Source organism: Prionailurus bengalensis, chromosome A2 (assembly GCF_016509475.1).
Source record: "Prionailurus bengalensis isolate Pbe53 chromosome A2, Fcat_Pben_1.1_paternal_pri, whole genome shotgun sequence".
Lineage (NCBI taxonomy): Eukaryota > Metazoa > Chordata > Mammalia > Carnivora > Felidae > Prionailurus > Prionailurus bengalensis.
In genome coordinates this window covers 164,189,623-164,201,725 of record NC_057348.1, presented here as the reverse complement: position 1 = coordinate 164,201,725, position 12,103 = coordinate 164,189,623, and the positions used below count along the sequence as shown (strand labels likewise).

General features: G+C 50.6%; 1 protein-coding gene across 8 annotated transcripts in view; it reads right to left on the bottom strand.

Annotated features, from left to right (window-relative positions):
- Nucleotides 1-7,832: 7,832 nt before the first annotated feature.
- The window catches only part of ACTR3B (actin related protein 3B), a 92,643-nt gene continuing 88,372 nt past the window's right edge, over nucleotides 7,833-12,103 (bottom strand). For all 8 annotated transcript variants that reach the window (XM_043590017.1, XM_043590019.1, XM_043590015.1 and 5 more), the window contains 3 exons: nucleotides 10,149-10,274; nucleotides 9,179-9,262; nucleotides 7,833-8,699 (listed from right to left, as the gene is read on the bottom strand). In XM_043590017.1, coding sequence (XP_043445952.1) covers nucleotides 8,604-8,699; nucleotides 9,179-9,262; nucleotides 10,149-10,274 — 306 coding nt within the window. In that variant the 3' untranslated portion in view covers nucleotides 7,833-8,603. The remainder of the gene's footprint in view (nucleotides 8,700-9,178; nucleotides 9,263-10,148; nucleotides 10,275-12,103) is intronic.

The window sequence follows — 12,103 nt, the reverse complement described above, 5'->3', positions numbered from 1 at the left end:
CTGTTTCCGATTCTGTGTCTCCCTCTCTCAGCCCCTCCCCCACTCACACCCTGTCTCTCTCTCAAAAAGTAAACATTTTTTAAATGTCTTAAAAACTTTTTAACATAAATATAAAAAGTAAATAAAAATCATGGGACACCTGGGTGGCTCAGTTGGTTAAGCGTCCGACTTCGGCTCAGGTCATGATCTCACGGTCCGTCAGTTCGAGCCCCACATCGGGCTCTGTGCTGGCAGCTCAGAGCCTGGAACCTGCTTCCGATTCTGTGTCTCCCTCAGTGTCTGTGCCTCCCCCTCTCGCACTCTATCTCTCTCTCAAAAATAAATAAAACATTAAAAAAAAAAAAAAAGAATATTCCCCAAAGCACAGAACTTATAGAACACTGGGCGTTCTCACTTGAAAACAAAGGATGAATCAACATAGCATCACATCATTTTTATTTTTATCCTACTCATCAAAAGGGGTTGTTTTCACTAAAAACTAGAAATTAGACATCACAGCGATGACCACACCATCAACTGCCACGCGGATAACACTGTAGGAATCACCGCCCCCCCCCCCCCAAATCCCTTCCCTTTGGGGCATTTTGTTTATATTTGAAATTCCAGTAAATGAAAATTGTGCCCTTAAGGAACAAATGTCTGCCTAAATGCGGTCTGAGGAGAGTAACAGACTGAACATCTGCGCTACCTCGGATGAGTATGAGCCTAAGAAATGAGCGACCACAAAAAGAAACACGAGACAGCCATCTGTCCGTCTTTCTGCAAAGCACCAAAATAGCCGCTGGAACTTAATGTCCCTCACTTACCACCCGTGGCCACCAGAAGCACCATTAGGAGTTCTCTTCAGCTCACGATACAAGTAATATTCCGAAGAAAAAAGTTTTTAATTTTTTTAACTTTATTTATTTATTTTGAGAGTGAGACAGAGCGGGGGAGGGGAAGAGAGAGACTTTTTTTTTTTTTTTTTCCTAAACAAAGTCCTTTTTAGAAACCTCATCTTCTCTCTCACAGAACAGTCTACCAGGGGCGGAAACACAGGCGTCCCTCCACCGACACCCCCTCGTGAAGGCAGCTCTTCCGGGGGGACCCCAAGTTCCCCGGTGGTCTAGTGGTTAGGATTTGGTGCTCCCTCTCTCCCGGGGGGACCCCACATAGACAGGTGTCCCCAGCTCTGGCCTCCGGAGCTTGGGGCCGAGAGCCATCACCCCTGTAGGCTTCCCAAGTGATTAAGAGCTCTCGGCCCATGGGGCGCCTGGGTGGCGCAGTCGGTTAAGCGTCCGACTTCAGCCAGGTCACGATCTCGCGGTCCGGGAGTTCGAGCCCCGCGTCGGGCTCTGGGCTGATGGCTCAGAGCCTGGAGCCTGTTTCTGATTCTGTGTCTCCCTCTCTCTCTGCCCCTCCCCCGTTCATGCTCTGTCTCTCTCTGTCTCAAAAATAAATAAACAAAAAATAAATAAAAAATAAAGAATCTTAAAAAAAGACTTAATTAAAAAAAAGTTACTCAACAGTCAACCAGGACCACGAGCCGCGTATTTCTAGAAAGTTTATAATGCTGTTAATCTTTGCCATTAGGGGACATTTAATTTGTACGTCCTACTGCAATAACATTCTTAAACTCTAATTCTGAGAGCTGTAATTATATCACACAATGATGTTTCGATTACCTATAAAGTTTAATTTACTGCGGACATAAGACCTAATGAATACATGTGAAAACCTACTAATTTCGTTCAAGAAAATGGCTACATAATCAGAAATGCAAGCACATAGACTAGCCCAGCTGAGATGGGAAACATCAGTGGAAAATATCACTTAGTCGTTTGTACTTTTACAGCTCACTACTTATTCCCCTAGATGGCTTATTTCTAATTATTATGAGGAGTACTGTACACCATGCTGTTATCCTAAATTCTTTGACAGTTCTCAAGTATCCCTGGTAACGGGCAAATCACAGTCGCTCTTTTTCTGCAAAAGAAATAAAGCACCGTGCTAAGAATGCAAAAGACCGACTATTTCTAAATACAGCGAGAGAAATTATCTTTCAGTTTTTACGCTGAAAGCTGCATCCTAAATTTCAAAAAGTCTATTCCCTACCTTCATCCAGAGATCACAGTTTCCGATTGTTCTGATTTCTGATTCCCCTCTGACACACCTCATCGACTTTGCCCGCTGTTTTACAGAGTAAGACATCAGACTCTGACCTTCATGCATACGTTCGCCAGCTCCAGACCAGCGTTCACGTCCAGCCGACTTCACCTCTCCTGTTCCAGGTTCGCTCAGTGACTCCAGAAAAGCTACAGCTCTGGGCACAACCTCCCAGGCGTGTCTGTGCGAATCTCATCATCCCTCTTCACTTGCTTAAGGGCTTTATTCTTAAGAGAAAGCCCTGTGCTCGCTTCGGCAGCACATATACTGAAATATGTTAAGAGAAAGACCAAAACTCTCACCCCAGCCCCATCCTGGACACCCTTATGTCCCCCCTGCCTTCCACACCAGGCATTAGTGCTGCACTGAAAACTGCCCTTGTGACTTGTTCCCGGACCCCTTCACACCGTGGCTCACAGGCCCCTAGACAATGTGCAGTCACAAAATGGGGACCTTAGCGGAGCACCCGGAACCCAGCAACCATCAACAGATGATGGCTTTTCCTGGTTTAAAAACACCTTGAGGGGGTGTCTAGGTGGCTCAGTCGGTTAAGTGTCCGACTTCAGCTCAGGTCATGGTCTCGTGGTTCATGAGTTCAAGCCCCTTGTCAGACTCCTCACTTACAGTGCAGAGCCTGCTTGGGATTCTCTCTCTCCCTCTCTGCCCTCCCCTGCTTGCTCTCTCTCTCTTTTGAAATAAATATATAAACTTAAAAAACATAAAAACTTGAGGCACAAAGGATGGGCCGCACAAACAGAGGGTGCTGTGGTTTCTATAGCCGGCAGCCTAAAGGGGTCCCCCTGGAGTTGTGAGAGAGCAGCCCCACACTCTCGTGTCACTTCCGTCACACGACAGTGTCCCCCACGGCCGTCTCTCACTTCTCCTCTTTCCAGCAAGCATCTCTTCTGGGATGTTCCGCACCGCAGGGCGCCCCAACGGGCTCCTGGCCGCGTTGCCATTGGCTCACAGCTCATGGAGGCAGAGAGGGAGGTGAGCATGTCCCAAGTGGCCCAGCCGCCAGCCAGGCGCCGTGCCAGGGTGTGAACTGGGGATCTCAGACGACCTGCTCTCCGCCTTATTCTCAGCCCCGCCGCACTACGATGAGCAAATGACACAAAGGGCACCTCGCCGAAACACTCCATCATCTGGTGTCACTGCCGAGCGCACACCAGAAGCACGAAGAAAGATCACTCAAGGCCAAAGGGTATCTGGTGGGAAACTACTCAGAATACATCTGCAGTAAGTGTTAACGTGGCCAAGAGGGAATTAAATGGAGCTCTGATCAACTGTGACAGCTGATCTGACCCCTTAATACTGAAAATACAGCCAGGACATGTCATTTCTATTTTGACACCATAAACCCCTTAGGTTTTTAATTATTAATTTTTTCATAATTTAAAGTTATATTCATTTTTACCAATTAAAAAGTTCTGAAGTTTTCAGTAGCAAATACCATTAAACTAATATATATTTGTGCATACACACGTAATTAGAAATCATCCATGGCACCCCCCGCCAAGCTAAAAAAAGGGTAAAAGTCAACCAGGGAATAAATAGCCGCTTACTTTTGAGACGTAACACAGGGCAGAAGGAACTAACGTCTTAACATTAGAAAAATCTTCCATGATACCAATATCAAGCTATAGTTTCTTTTCTCCTTTTTAAAAAGATTTATTTCCATCTGACCGTGTGAAACTGACGTAATCGCCAATTAGAGCCCCACACAATTATTTTGCCAATCAACTTACATTTCTCCTTAACAAGCCTGACAGCTACTTTTAAACGAAACGTTATGAAATATTCTCCAATTAAGTAAAGAATTATTTAACAGATAAATATTTTTAATGGGGCTCTCTCGTGGTTGTAAATGAGCTGTGCACCTGATTAAACCTCACAAGCTTGTCTGCACTAGTGTAATTTTTACAAATGAGATAGAATGGAGGGATCGTAAAGAATGAATTAATCACAAAACGATCAGGAGTTCGGTCACACAAGAGCTCGTTATTCATATTGGTTAAGTTGGAGAAGGAACTATTACTACCGTACAATATACGGAGGTCTTCAAGATCTGTGTGGGGCAATTTCCTCCACTGGACCCTTGTCGATTCCAGTGCAGGCGGTAACCACCGTTCAGGGAAGCCCACCTTCCGAGACATGTGACAACATGACATACCCACCTTCCAGCACACGGCACATCTACCAGAGTCTCCGTCCAGAACGAGATTTTCTATCGTCATAAGTCCTAAGGTCAAGGGGGGCCTGGATGGCTCAGTAGGTCAAGCGTCCGACTCCTGGTTTTGGCTCAGGTCATGATTTCACGGTTCATGACTTCCGGCCCCGTGTCAGGCTCTGTACGGACAGTGCAGAGCCTGCTTGGGATTCTCTCTCTCTCTCTCTCTCTCTCTCTCTCTCTCTCTGCCCCTCCCCTGCTCTCTGTCTCTCTCAAAATAAATGAATTAAATGAAATCAAAGGGGAAAAAAAAGGAAGTCTTAAGGTAATGAGAGTGAATGCCCCAGACGCTCGAAAACCAGCTTTCAGGGGCGCCTGGGTGGCGCAGTCGGTTAAGCATCCGACTTCAGCCAGGTCACGATCTCGCGGTCCAGGAGTTCGAGCCCCGCGTCAGGCTCTGGCCTGATGGCTCAGAGCCTGGAGCCTGTTTCCGATTCTGTGTCTCCCTCTCTCTCTGCCCCTCCCCCGTTCATGCTCTGTCTCTCTCTGTCCCAAAAATAAATGAACGTTGAAAAAAAAATGAAAAAAAAAAAAAGAAAGAAAACCAGCTTTCATATAAGATCACCCAAACACAGAACAGTTGTCAGTGCAGAGCACGCACAGCCTGGAAAAACCAGGAAGGGAGTCTCCGTGTGAACGGGAATTTATCTCTAAAGGTACTGGGCACATACCGTGTGCCAGGCGTTGGAAGGTCCCCAGGGGTACAAAGATCAGTCCCCTATTTTCAAGGACCTCCGTCCAGGGAGGGCCACAGGGCATCACTGGAGCGTGGAGAGGCTGGCCCGACGGGGGAAGAGGCTTTGTCCAGAGGGGATGCCGGAGCCCTCGGAAGGAAGGAGCCCTTCTGGGGGTCGCTCACTCCAGGGCGCCCACACCTGCCGCCACGACCACCCAGTGACAGCCAGTCTCGGTGCATTCACCTGAGGCGTGCCTGTGAAACAAGCATGACCCAAACCAAAGATGTCCTCGCGCTGGTTATGAAAGAGCGGCTCAGAGCACAGAGCTGGGCAGGGGGACAGCAGCAGTGCGGCAGTGGAGGCTTTTGTATGGATGTTAAAGTGATTCGATTGTATCAGCAGTGCGATGCTAACAAGAGGCCAGGTGACGTTTAGATCCTACAACTCTACACGGAGATCTTTTTTTAAAAATATCTTCTTGGGGCGCCTGGGTGGCTCAGTCGGTTAAGCATCCGACTTCGGCTCAGGTCATGATCTCATGGTCTGTGAGTTCGAGCCCCGCGTCGGGCTCTGTGCTGACAGCTCAGAGCCTGGAGCCTGCTTCTGATTCTGTGTCTGCCTCTCTCTGTGACCCTCCCCCGTTCATGCTCTGTCTCTGTCTCAAAAATAAATAAACGTTAAAAAAAAAAAAATATCTTCTTACTGAAAGTTCTGAAGGCCATTGAATGCATGAACCGAAAATTCCCTTCCCCCACCAAAACTATTTTTTAATGCAATTGTGACAAGTAGGGCTCTCAGGACACAATAACTGCTTTAAATTTTTTTAATGTTTTTTTTTTTTAATTTATGATTGAGAGACAGAGAGAGACAGAGCATGAGCATGGAAGGGGCAGACAGAGGGGGAGACACAGAATCCGAAGCAGGCTCCAAGCTCTGACCTGTCAGCACAGAGCCCGACGCGGGGCTCGAGCTCACAAACTGCAAGATCATGACCTGAGCTGAATTCGGACGCTTAACCGACGGAGCCACCCAGGCGCCCCTATGATAATTGCTTTATGAACAGAATAACAATGGCTAAAACTTACTGAACACTTACTGTGGGCCCATTATGGCTCTAAGTGCTCAAACTCTTTTACTTGCCTTGTGAAATACAACAAAGTTCACGCACATGATGAAACAGTATTAGCGGGGCGCCTGGGTGGCTCCGTCGATTGGGCGTTCGACTTCAGCTCAGTTCAAGATTTCACAGTCCGTGAGTTTGTGCCCCGCGTCGGGCTCTGTGCTCACAGCTCGGAGCCTGGAGCCTGCTTCGGATTCTGTGTGTGTCTCTCTCTCTGCCCCTCCCCCATCCGTGCTCTGTCTCTGTCTCAAAAATAAACAAACATTTAAAAAAAAAAAAAAAGAAACATGAGCAAAACGTTACGGACAAAAATGAAAATAATGCAACATCAAAACATGCTATAAATCCTGTGTCAGCAGCTTCCTAGAACACATTCCATACCAAGGGATGTGGATGACAGGGGGAATGCTTGCTAGCTCCTGCGGCTGTTTCCAAACTCTTTTTATTCCAGCATCTCGTGAAATCACTGCACAGGCTCAGGCCATCGGGTTGGACCCCCGCTCCCCCCGCTGGTCACAGTTCTCCTCCTCCTTTGACAAGAATCAGGAAAGCACACTTTACATCGGTAATGCCTTCTCTGCTTCCTACCTGCTGGTAAGCACGCACTGAATTCTTTGCAGCCACGGTTTCCTATCTGGAAAATGGGGTAACAGTGAGGCCAATTTCCAAGAGCTGTTGTTAAGATTAAGGAAGGTCATGCACGGTCCCCGCTTGGCAAAGTTCCACGTGGAAGGACACGTGGCGCTCCTGCTGCCACGTGTCGGACGCATGGGTGTGCGTGAAGGCAGACAGAGCGGCACGGGACTCAGTGCGATAGAGTGGCTGGAGAAACCACAAGAAACCAGAACAGACCCGTGGTCCTGAGAAGCAGCAGGCCCCAGAGGGAAAGCAGAGAAGCTGTTTGTTTGGACAAAGTAAGAACTGAGTGGTCTGAGAGTCCCCAGTGAGGAGACGAGGGTCTGGGGTCGCTGACAATTAATCAGGAACCAGGCAGGGACGGTCTACGGCCATACCACCCTGAACGCGCCCGACCTCGTCCGATCTCGGAAGCTAAGCAGGGTCGGGCCTGGTTAGTACTTGGATGGGAGGAACCAGGCAGGGACGGCCTCGGGCAGAGGAAACTCAGATTTCTCCACGCTGGGAACTGACTGCTGTTCTCAACCTCGTTTCTAAACTTAAATAATAAAACTAAATGTTTCTTTATGAAGGCTAAGTTTCGGAGAATAAAACCTACTTCGTGACTTAGAAGAAGTACCGTAAGGGTGTCACACGGGACGTATGACGCGAAGAACGGGGCAACACTAAATCTCTTACTTTTGCCAAGTACCTCTTAAGCCAGCAACCTACTCTGCAAACGTCAGAGCAACCACTCGAAGCTCAGCGGTGAGTCCTGGGTTCCAAGGAAGGGATGCTGGAAATCCGCAGAAGCACCCTCCCCGCCCCGCATCCAGAGCCTCTCACGTGAGCATCCGGAGCGCCGCTGGTGACCGAGTGGCCACTGATGGATGGCAGGCGGTCCCCGTCATTTTGGGAAACGTCCTTCCGCGGACTCGGTACCGATCACCAAATCCTCCGGTGACGGGACACAAACCGCAACACCCTTTGGAACAAGCATGAGCCCAAAGGGGAAACGGAAAGACCAGCACAGCACGACAGGAAATCTGTATAAAGAGTCTAACCGCTTTTATTACAACGGTGCACGGTAGCATTTCATCCAACACTCCAACGGCAAACCAGCGTCCTCTATAAAACAGTTCCAGAAAGGTCAAACAGGAAAATGAAGCGATACATTATCTGTAATGATTCTCGTACAACAGCGTTTAGTGTTGAAACTTCATGTGACGCCAATAAAGAGTGATCGTTTTCTAGCAAACATGTGGCAAAAAAGTTTGCTGCTTTGTTTTGTTTGCCTACAGACACATCAGAACATGCCTCACAAGTAGAAACGTTTTTACAGCAACTCCAAGACACCAAAATCTATTCGTGCTTAGGCTCGGCCAGTTGTACCAAATACCAGGAAATACAAAATAATAGGAAATATAAACATCAATTTGTATTTCAAGTTTATAACGTTTTATTTACAAAAATAGGCCGGGAGGAAAAGGGGGTGCAGCCCCATATTCTTTCCCGCGGGGACCAGTTTGCGCCATCTTCTGGGGGGATTTCCTCACCATTTTTAAAGTCGCAGGTGAATTCCTTCAGAATTCTCCGCGGACTAGAAGCTCGGAGGCGGGGAGGCGGGGAGGCGGGGAGGGCGCGGGGAGGGAGGGCGGCCGTCGAAGGGCAGGCACACGGGGGGCGTGCACGGAACCGCCTCATGCATTCGGCGACGCAAGCACGCTTCTCGACATCGACACTGGACGCCACTATGTACAGGAGCTGCGGTCTCAGCCCGGCGCCGCGTGACTGGGAGACGCCGTCGGCGCGAACACTAGGACATGACTCCGAAGACGGGGTTGTGGCGGCAGATGCTGGGGCCGTACTCCTCGTAGTCCTTCTTGGTGTGGCACACCTGAAAGAACTCGGGCTAGGGGAGGCAGCGGTTAGGAGCGGTACAGACACCTTCCGGAAAGGAACAGGACTAGTAAACCGTCATGCAAAGGAGACCCCGGTGGTGAGGTTCTCGCCCTCTGAGGCCCGACTACGGACGGAGGTCACTTCGGTTCTTGAACGTGTTCACCCTCCGCTCGAACCAACCGCGGGCCACCCTACACTGGCGACTCACTAGCTCGTCCCAGAGTGAGGAGGAGAGTAAAAACTACTTGGGGCAGTCATGGGAATCGAGGTTATTTTGGGATCCCGCTTACCCACACTGTCTGCAAGCCCTAATTAGGAAGGATTAGCCGTGCGATGGACGTTACCATTAAGACGGTTCTTATACGTCACAGAATTAAAAGTGCAACTGTTGAGAGCCACGCACTATTTAACCTTCACAGGGCAACGTGCATCCCAACTCGACAGAGAACGCAGAAATGAAAACAGACAACAATCTAGAAAAGGACTTACAGTTGAGGCCAGCATCGAGCCTCCAAACCACACCGCATAGCGCTGCATATGATGCGTTATCACCTGAACCTCCACGGGCTTAGGCTGCGAAAGAGAGTAAGGGACGTTGAGTCGCCAGGGCGGTCGACTGGTCACCCAGCAACCGCTCGGCAGGCAAGAGGACAGCTCTGCCCTGAGTGCTGACCATTGAGGGGCCTCCTCCCAGCTGACAGCTCGAGGCCCATCCCCGATGTTCTAGTGCCTCGGTGGTGGCATCGGCCACGCACAGCCTCTGACAGGAAGGGTCTCGGCCAAATGCACCCAGCCCCCAGCCCCCAGCCCCAGCCCCCAGCGGGGATGGTACAGAGAACAAAGCGCCCACATCAAGGAAGGGTTATCTTTCACGAAACTAAAGGCGTTTGAAACAGTAAGAAATCCAAGCAACTAACCCAGTTGATTTTTTTTTTACTAAACAAATTAGATGTTTCAGCGTCACAGAACTAATGCCACGCGTCCTGAAAACACCGTGAGAGATCTGCCACCAGTCACTCCACCAGGCCAGAGGGTGTGCATTTGGTCCCGTCTACACCGAGGCCCAGCCCTGCCCAGAAGCCCAGGGAAACTCAGCAGCTCGTCGACGATTACCTTCGGGTAACACACCGAGACTCCCGCTAAGGGTGCTTACTTTAGTTTCGTGAGAACACCTCCAAAAAAACATAGAAGACCCTCACTGTCAACTGGTCCCAACCCCGTAGATCCTGGTCATCACAGAGAAAGCGCCGGCAGGGGTGGGTCACAAAGTGGTTGGTGCCACCCCAGTAGGGACACCAGCCTTAACGACACTCTTGGGATGAGTTCGGCAGCAGCGACCCTCGAGCGTGATCTCACGGTGCGGCTGGGGAAGGGACTTGAACCCTGGCGCGGGCTCCCCAGCTGGCCGGCGCTGGGGAGGCACAGCCAGGCGCGCTCGGGGCCCGGAGACGCCTCCTACCTTGATCCGGCCACCGCTGAGCTCTTCGCTGAGTCTCAGCCTGGCATCGACCACTCGTTTTAAATCTCTCTGCAGTCGACGTCCGAAGTCCCTGAACATTGTGGAGCCTCCTGAGAGAACGACGTTCTAGAAGACACAAAGCAGAGGGTTTCCTTTGATGAAATCACCGGCCCACACTGTTCTGTAACCCGCCTCGCCGCTTCTGTGAGTAACACCCTTCGACCTATCTAAGAAGGTAAGAACCGAAGCAAAGCCCGTGCTACCCCACGGCGTACATTCGTGGCGTTTGGCTCCCGTGTCATAAACTCCTTCTCTCCGCACTTTTCCTTAATCATAACCAAGCAAAGCCGTAAAGCAATTCTGCTCCACAAGCTCCCTCGACAACGAGAGAGCTTCACAAGGACCAAGAGGCTCAAACAATCTATAAACCCCCACACTGACTTGCTAGAATAATCTAAAGCCAAATTAACACTGGATCTTTAGCTATCTTGCCGTAATAATTACTGGGGTGGGGGAGTCTTTCCATTAATACTTGAAGCTTCCTGGAAGGGTGAGGCTGGGGACAAAGGGTTCCCTAGGGGATCATGTGGAGAAATGACACCCTGCTGCCCACTCCCCCCATCACTCTCAGATGCCCCTAAGCGGCCAGACAGAAGCCTGTGTGGGAGGGGGAGGGAGGGGAGGGAGGGGGAGGGAGGGGGAGGGAGGGGGAAGGAGGGGAGCTGTATTAAATCTCTTATCGGATGTTGATGAAAGACAAATACTGTGTTCTTTCGGGACACAGGATAATATTTACGACAATAAAGCAAGAATCAGGATATCCTGACAACTTTTTTACAGAAAGTATCACTTGAGAAAACTGTGTACAAGAAAATAAAGTAATCCTTCCCGGAGCCAGAAGCCCCGCTTCAAGACCATCTGGCGACACTAAACATTAGACCTAACCCTGCTCTCCCCGAAAGCCCTGAGTAACTGCAGGAACACCCCACACCCACCCAAGTCCTGTCTGAACATAAATCCCTCACCACACGGAACAGAACGGGGAAGCAGACCTTCCTGTCGCCAGTGACCCGGGTTACAGGTCAGCTGACATGACGGTAGAACATGCCCTTCCTGACACCTGCCGTCCTCGTGCTGAACAGAGAGACCGCCCCTTCTCGCCAACGCCCACAACAGCCACCAGCACCCGCTTAGCCTCGAGGAGAGACACACAGGTGAGCTCAGAGACTGGAGGAGAAGGAGCAGGTGCACGAGAGGCCACCAGTGATCCTGTCCCCTTCCTGGGGATGTACGCCATCTCCACCCGAGCGTCCGCAGAGGGAAATGCCACCTTCGCGACCTGTCCGCGGACTGCCCACCACCCCAACGCGGCCTGGGGTCGCCGGGCTAGACAGACTGCCAGAGGGGGGTCTCTGAGCAAGCCATGGCCGGTGGCGGCGGGGGGGGGGGGGGGGCAGGGGAAGCGTCAGTAAGCAGCCAGCAGTTGAGCTAACGTTTCCATCACGGTCAGAAGTCTCCGTCCACGGGGCGCCTGGGTGGCTCCGTCGGTTGAGCAGCCGACTTCGGCTCAGGTCACGATCTCGCAGTCCGTGAGTTCGAGCCCCACATTGGGCTCTGTGCTGATGGCTCAGAGCCTGGAGCCTGTTTCAGATTCTGTGTCTCCCTCTCTCTCTGACCCTCCCCCATTCATGCTCTGTCTCTCTCTGTCTCAAAAATAAATAAACGTTAAAAAAAATTTTTTTTTTTTAATTTAAAAAAAAAAAAAAAAAGAAGTCTCCGTCCAGCCCACTGATGCCGGCCGATCGGGGCTGGCGAGGCCGGGAACCGGGGCTGACTCTGGGCTGAAACGCCCACGGCCTCGCTGGGGGGAGAAGCGCCGTGCAGCCCAGAGCCCTGAGCAACCGCGGGGCTGCCCCCCACCCTGCGGCGGCCCCTTTCTGCTGGAAGGAAAGCAA